At 45.4% G+C, this 7,698-nt stretch overlaps 1 protein-coding gene across 1 annotated transcript; it reads right to left on the bottom strand.

Moving 5' to 3' along the window:
• Window positions 1-4,305: 4,305 nt before the first annotated feature.
• Window positions 4,306-7,662, bottom strand: Tmem81 (transmembrane protein 81). Its single transcript, XM_026387452.2, has one exon. The coding sequence runs from the start codon at window positions 6,362-6,364 to the stop codon at window positions 5,504-5,506; it is 861 nt and encodes a 286-aa protein (XP_026243237.1). The 5' UTR covers window positions 6,365-7,662; the 3' UTR covers window positions 4,306-5,503.
• Between the last annotated feature and the right edge of the window lie 36 nt (window positions 7,663-7,698).

Genomic DNA, 7,698 nt, shown 5'->3' with positions numbered 1-7,698 from the left:
TCTGTAGTTTACAGTTAGAGCTCTATTTTGTTATGGTTTTTTAAACTTTTAAGTCCTGCTCTATTTTCCTGGGCAGGTTTATGTTGATGTTTACCCAGTACAATTTTTTAAAAAACGTCAGCTCACACAACTTCTCCCTGCCACCCCACAGCCACCTCCCTGCAATCCAGGACTACAAGGAGGCTACGGGCTTAGCTAAGCGACCATTCCCCCTCACAGGGACCCCAGATTTGGCCTAGCATCTCTCTTTGTGCCCTGCTGGCTATGATTTGGCCTGTGCCCAGTTCTCTACCAGAAGGGGACACTGAAAGAAGCTTCCCCAAGGTTTATCTGATTCTTTCCTCACTGCCTGGGGCTGCAGCAGGGGAGACAGGGAGCCTACTTGCCAGGCTGGGATGAGCTGCTTTGGCACAGGAGCTAACCAGGGATGCGGGAGGCTGCAGCCCCTAAGCTTGTTTGAAGGAACACTCATGGTCAAGTACCTTACTTCAAAGAGGTCCATTAGAAAGAGGGGGATGGTGATCTGCTTGGGAGACCCAGGAAGGTTTCTTACCAGAAAACCTGACTGCTCCACAGACAGAATTTGCTTGGGGGACAGAGCCATAGAACTCTATTATTATAGCAGATGTTCCTGAAGCATGAGACTGCATGTGACTGAGGTTACAGGCTTGTAAAATGGAATAGCTTCTTGCTGGGGTGGCTTGGAGGAACAGACTAGATTAGGCAGCTTCCAGAGTCCCTTCCTGCCTGAGGGGCCTATGATTTTGTCTTCTCTGCTTGGATGGGCAGGGGGAGCTAAGTAGGGCTCAGTCCTTCTGCAGTCCGGACTCAATTCTGAATTCCCTCCTCTCACCAAGCCCCAGAGAGAGGCAGAAGCAAGGGTTAGTTCAAACAAGTATTTTGCTGCCTCACAGTTTAATAATGACGAGTAAATGCCCTGAGAACTAGGGACAGCCAGCCTAAGATGCCTTCTCAGGGCTGGGCAGACAAGCGCCCACTGATCTGCAAGCACTGGGGCTCAGGCAGCAGCACACACCTCCTTGGTCCTTGTGTCTCTAACAGGGCAGGAGGGCGGGGACTCTCTGCATCTGCTCACAGAGTTGTGGGGCTTACAGGGCAGCTTCTACTTTCATTCAGGGTAGCAAATCACAAGGTGATGCCAGGGAGTAGCAAGGCCATGGGGGGGTGGGGGGGGTGGGGGATTTTTTTTCCTTCTTTTAATAAAGTAACAGGAGAGACTGAAGTTAGACATGAGAAGAAGCTTCTGCAATGAGACCCTGGAATAAGTAAGCAGTTACTTCTCTAGAGACCTCTGAGGACTTTGGAGTGTTGGTGTAGTCTAGGTTAGGTGAAGCTGTGACTGGAGGGATAGGAGATGCTGTCTGTCCTTCCAGAGCTGAGTCTTAGAATCAAAGCATAGGAAGATGTCATCTGTTGTGGTCCCTGTGTCTTAAAGGAAGCCATTAAAGAGGAAGGGTCACCCAGGAATTGTGGTGGCAACCCAGTGCCTTCCCCAGCACGTACTGCCCCTTGGCAGACCCCAAAGCCATCCAGCCTGCACTCTGGGCAAGAGCCAAGACGGCTAAAGATGTTTTCCTCCTCTCTTCCTGAGATCACCAGTGGGGCTCCTGCATGTCACAGGGATAGTAGTACCCTCACACCTGTGTCACCGGCACGGGTGTGATGTTTGTCTCCCCAGCTCAAGACTCAACCTGGGCCAAAGACTCCTGGAGTAGTTTAGTGATCAGATAGTCATTCTTTTCTAAGGAACTTCAAAGAGTCCCGTGGAAACAGGTACCTAGGAGCCAGTGGCAGGAGGGGCGGTGCCCCATGAACTTGTATATATGGTCATAGGCTTTGGGAAGGAAGGGCCATAAAGGAAAACTGGAGAGGAACAAAATGGGTCAGACAGATTTGCCCAGAGTCCTAGGAAGCCCCAGGCCTAAGGCACTTAGTACCCTTGGATAGGGTGCACCTGCCTTGGTCCAAGGTGCCTCCAACTTGCCACCTGCTTCAGGGCCTGCCCAGCTTAGAGAAGCTCAGGACTTGGCAAATGCTATGGCCTAATAGACCACTGACTATACAGCTTTTGTTCAAATGGAGCCACTCCCACGGGCCCATTGTTCCGCTCTTATACTTCTTGTATGGTAGTTATTTATTGACTCTGGTAGCAGACAGTTCGTAAATAAAGATGGTTTCTCAACCTGTCGGCTGACAGCGGCTGTGGATTTTTATTATCACTTAGCTCTAGCACATCTCCTATCCTGTCTGGTAACCTGAGGCCTCTATCCAGGGCCTTCAGCCATCACAGTGAATCCTGTTAGAACATGCAGTCTGTATCGCTTCATCCAGTCCTGGGAAGGGAGAAAACTGCCAGGGGACTCAAGCAGGTGACATAGAACACAGCAGGCACTTTGCCAGATGGGCTGGCTTCATCTAACACAGTGGCAGCAAACAATACCTGTGGATGGGACCGCTTTAAGGTCCCCTGGCTTTGAAAACATTTGAGGTGTTGACTCAGTGGTCCCAAAGGGAGGTCTTTCCCCTTAGAGAGATCCCAACTGGGGGGCACGTGACTGCTCCCTCTGCTCTCTGCAGCCAAAGGTTGTGATTACTACTCAGTTTGCAGCCACAACTCACACGTTCAACAAACACTGATCCAACATCCACAACAGATGAGCTGTGCCTGCGGTGGCACACAGCCCTGTATTGGATTTTCAGTGCAAAACAGGTACAAAGGGGTCCATCCTGTCTCATAATTTTCTTGAGGGAGATCAAGGTGAGTGGAGAGGGCCTGTTCAGCAAGAGAAAGGTCCCATGTAGACACCAGTCTGACACAACAAGGTCACCTCTTCCTTTTTCACCCCAAGTGGATGTTGGGAGCTCAGGTCACTATCGAACCCAAATTTTAGTCCAGTCAGCCTCTCCTTGACCCTCTAGAGGCAAATTACATGCACAGAACTCCATTAACTGAATTTAGTTTGTCTTTGGTAACTTGTGAGAGTTTTTTGTTCTTTTCTTTGCTCAAACCCTTGAGTCAAGGGATTTGCCATCCTAAGTCAAAGTTTAAGAGCCCAAGGCACAGAGGGCAGTAAACCAAGAGCTGTGGGATAGGATCATCTGACTGCTGGTTTGCAACTGAGTGCTGGAAGCTATTTAGCTCTTCCAAGTATCAGTCTCTCCATCTGTAACATGGCAAGCAGCAGCCCTCAGCAAAGTCAATACGCAGTTCACTACATAAGATGCTGTTTCCCGACTTTGAAGTACAGCAAGCTATCTCCTGAATTCTTCAGTAAAACAGTACTGCAGTAAAAAGAATCATTAATAACATTCCCAAACTTCAGTTTACCTCACTGCACCCTCATAATCACCTATTTCCAAGATAAGGCCTACAAAAGGTGTTAGCTTGTTCCAGTACAGCCCATAGCAGACCCAGGCCAGAGTTGCATCTTCTGAACTCCCCTTTGAAGTGTGCAGATGAGAATTAAGGGTCTGTGTACAATTTAAGGTCTTTTAAAAATAACAGCAATAGTAAAACAATTCCCTATCCATGGGCCTAAGCTACTGATTGTCAATCTCAACTATGTATCATAGTCATTGATAAACCTGTTAAAGATGCTTTGATCTTTTATGTATAGCTTATCATCAATAATCATGGGCCAATCTAACACCATGAGCCACCTAATGTGACATAGTAAGTATGGATCTACGTAGGGCTCTTGTCATAAATGTCTAAAACTCATTTCTTGTGAATCTAATGTTAAAATGACAAATCCAGATTGTGGGACACCACCCAATACTATTGGACTAGCCAGACACTTCAATAAAATCAATGTCATGCCCTGTGCGGTGGTGCACACCTGAAGTCCTAGAAACTTGGGAGGCTTATACAGGAGGATCACAAGTTCAAGGCTAGTCTCAGCAATTTAGTGAGACCTATCTCAAAATAAAAAAATAAAAAAGACTGGGGTTGTAGCTCAGTTGTAACGTATCTTTGGATTCAATCCCTAGTACCACAAATAAATAAATAAATAAATAAATAAAGGGATTGGGGATATACCTCAGTGGTAAAGTACTCCTAGGTTCAACCCCCAATACCCACCCCAAAGTAATAAATTCTACAAAATCAATGTCATGAGAAAACACACAAACGCATATATATGATCTTGAAAAATGAAGACTTGAGAAAATATTGAACGCAATACATAAAGCTTTATTAGCTCCTAGATCAAGAAATTACATCAGAAAGCTCTAAGATTTTGAAAATTGGAGCAACTGAACATAAATTATATGTTAAGACTGGGAATTGTTCATTTTCTTAGGTGTGGTAGAGGTATTGTAGTTATATAGGAGAATGTCTCTACAAGATACATACCTGATTTACTTTCCAATAAAGGGTCACAATGTCTGTGACGCTTTCAAGTGGTTCATAAAATCTGTAACTTAGGCAGTTGTTGTCAAACAGCTAACAACTGATGAACCCTAGGCAAAAGGTTTATGGGTGACCACTATAAACCTTTCTTCTAACTTTTCTCTGGGTTTGAAATTTTTAAAAGTAAAGGAAGTAATAAGGACCCTTTGACCATAATTTAAAGTGAAGTAGCATCTCCAGAGTTGGGGCTCAGGAATCTATTTCCCAAAAAAGTTATCCAGGTGATTCCGACACATGGCTCAAGGGAGAGAGAAAACCACCAGTCTTTGATTCCTGACAGTTCCATAACCCAATTATCTTGGATAGTCTCAATGGTCCCCAAGAGTCTTAACACTGGATCTTGTACAGAGGAATAAGGTGCGAGTCCTCCCATGGGAGCTTTGGCTACTATCAGAGACCCATACATTGATCTTTCCAGGAGCACAAACTTCAGGGCACTGAGCAAGCAAAAATAAAGGAGCAGGGAGCAAGCCACAGAACTGCTTCAATGATCAGGTGAAGTATCTCTGTTTTGCAAGAAAATTTAATTTAACATTGAACATAGAGGGTTCACCTGGGGAGGGCAGAGAGGGCAGGTTAACATTTAGGGATTATTACACACCTGAGTCAGGTGTCGTTACTAACAACTTCTGCCACCTATGGGCATGGGCCCACTACAAAGCAATTTGTCCATTGTCTACTATTAAGAAATCCAAGGGAAATTGAAGCCAGGCTGATTATGGGACCATTTAAACAAATGCAAGAAAGAAAAATGCTAGGTTTCCATATAAATTACTTTTATTGAAGAGGAAAAAAATGTTTTCACTATGAGTACGCTGCTCAAGAGAGGGGAGATGGAGATGGGAAAGCACAGAGGTTAGAGAGAATGCAAGTTTGAAAGACAGAACTCTTCCCAGGAACAGGAGGTTGCCTGCAGTCTCCTGAAAACTTAGAGCCAGGGAGATGTGGAGCAGAGACCCACGTGGGACACAAAACAGCTGGTGATGGTTGCCCACAGCTAGCAAGAGGCTGCTCCTTCCACACCCCTCACCCAACCTTTTGGCAGTAGGAGCCTCCCTCCTAGCCGATTCACTACCTGACACCCAGAGCATTCCCTGAAGAGCTAGCCTGGGTTTCTGGGTGGCAGTCCCTCGGGAGCAAGGCTTGTAAGCTCTTGTGGCTCCAAGTGCCATCAGTCCCCCTCCACATACTGCAGAGGACAATGCTCACCAAAATACCACCAACCACTCCACCAGTAATTCCTATTCCCAAGGCCAATGTCACCTTCTTTTGCCACTTTGGCCGGAAAGGCTTGGAATGGTTGTCCAGATTAACCTCCAAGCCCTCATCTACTAACTTCTGTTCCTCGGTAAGAGATTGAGAGAAATTCAAGTTCACCAACTTTGGAGGAAGGACCCTCAGCCCAAAATACAGCCTCTTCACAAACCTCAAGTTTTTTAGCAGCTGCACATCACAGCGGTATGTCCCAGAATCATACTCCTGGACAGGTTTAAACCTCAAAAAATAGGATTCAGCTCTGAAGGGTCTGAAGAGCTCATCGTCAGTGGAAATGATACCCCGTGCAAGTCTCCAGGTGAAGCGGAAAGCTTTCCGTCCAATCTCCAGGATGTCTGAACTCAGACAGCTAAGCTCAAACTCCTGCCCATCGAGGACGGTGAAATGCAGCATCCCACAGATCCAGTTGGTCAGACATTCCAAGCGCTGAGACTGACACTTCCTCCTCACTCCATCAGGGCCCACCTCACAGATGGTCTCCTCTTTATAGCCAAGGCCGCAAGTCACAGTACAGGTTGTAGCATTGACAATAACTTTCCCTACAGCTTTCTGAAGCTTTTCAGGGATGGCCAGTGTTTTAGGTGAAGTCACCACCAATGGCGGGTAGACAGTCAATGCCAGACTTGTGAGGATGAAACCAGTGGCTGAAGTCTTCATGTCTCCATAGGCATTTCACCACCCTTAGCCAGAGCCCTCTGGGTATTCCAGTTGAATTCTCTCTGCATCATAAATGAATTCCTTCAACATGGGATGTCCTTCAAAGTCAAGAGATATATGATGCATGCACTGTCAACTAAACAATGCAACCAAATACACAAAATCTCAGTCCTTACTCACAAGTGTGGTCCCAAGGCAGAAAAAACAACAAAAATCAATCACAATGTTGCTGCTGCTTTACTATCTATGCTTGTTAATGACCACCTTACCAGTCTCCGTTCCTTTCATATCCTCTTAATAGATTTAAATCCACCTCTTGAAAAGACACAGATGGAGGGCTGGAGATTGGCTCAGTGGTAGGGTACTCTCCTAGCACGTATGAGGCCCTGGGTTCAATCCCCAGCACTCCAAAAAACAAACAAAAAATCCCCACAGATGGACAAGTGAATTTCCAAATGAAGTTACATTCTCCTACCCTTTCACTCCCCTTCCATGTGGGATAATTAAAGATTTCAGGATTCCCAAGTTGAATCTGATCAAATAAAAAAAAAAATACCAAAGTCTAAAAAGAACAGATAGTTAAGCAAATTAAGTTCCAGTTCAATACCTTGAATTATTTACTATAAGTGCTCCTAAAGATTCTATAAAAAGGATCAAGAACTCTGGACTGGGAGGCAAGTGACTTACCCTTTCTGAATTTCTAATTGTTTCCTCCTCCATAAATAAAGCCTTCCCCACCTATTTCAGGGAGATCACTTTTGACCATCAAATGATGCAGGGCACGTGAAAACACTCTATGAAGTGTGACACATTGGTCGGGTATAAGGAATCTTTAAAAAGAAAGAAAATTCATGAAGGCAAGGGCCAAGACGCCCTATCAGATGAGCAAGAGAGGCTGTCAAAAGTAGCGCCGCTCCAAGCTGAAGGTTCTCCTGTCTCAGGGTACTGAAGACTTGGGCTGGGCCAAAGGATGCAAGCTGCTGCCTCTGGGCCTGTTCCCTTTGCCCCACAGAGCACAGGGGCTCACTGATTCCTTATGCTGATGAGGGTTGCTAGGAAACAGCTATGAGGTCAAAGACAAGTTCTCAGTAATATGACAAAAAATTAATAAACAGACACTCAGATTTGGCAGTGATTAAAATCAGACTTTGAAAGATCTTATTCTTGAGGAGACAATGAGTAGTTGGTGGATTTTAAAGCTATTTAATACAGGAAAAAAGAGGAATAAAGAGGAATTTAAGAAAGGTCCCTTGGAAGCCTGGAATTTCCTGGCATGCATTTTTGTAACCTCCAGAATTTAAACTATGGCCTCTTCATGGTAATTAAACAAACTT

The sequence above is a fragment of the Urocitellus parryii genome, chromosome 9, assembly GCF_045843805.1.
Source record: "Urocitellus parryii isolate mUroPar1 chromosome 9, mUroPar1.hap1, whole genome shotgun sequence".
In the NCBI taxonomy this organism is placed as follows: Eukaryota; Metazoa; Chordata; class Mammalia; order Rodentia; family Sciuridae; genus Urocitellus; species Urocitellus parryii.
The sequence above is the reverse complement of the archived record's forward strand: the minus strand, read 5'-3'. Positions and strand labels throughout refer to the sequence as shown.

Excerpts from the sequence above, each read along its gene's own strand:
- Tmem81 (XM_026387452.2), bottom strand. The coding sequence starts at position 6,364 with ATGAAGACTTCAGCCACTGGTTTCATCCTCACAAGTCTGGCATTGACT.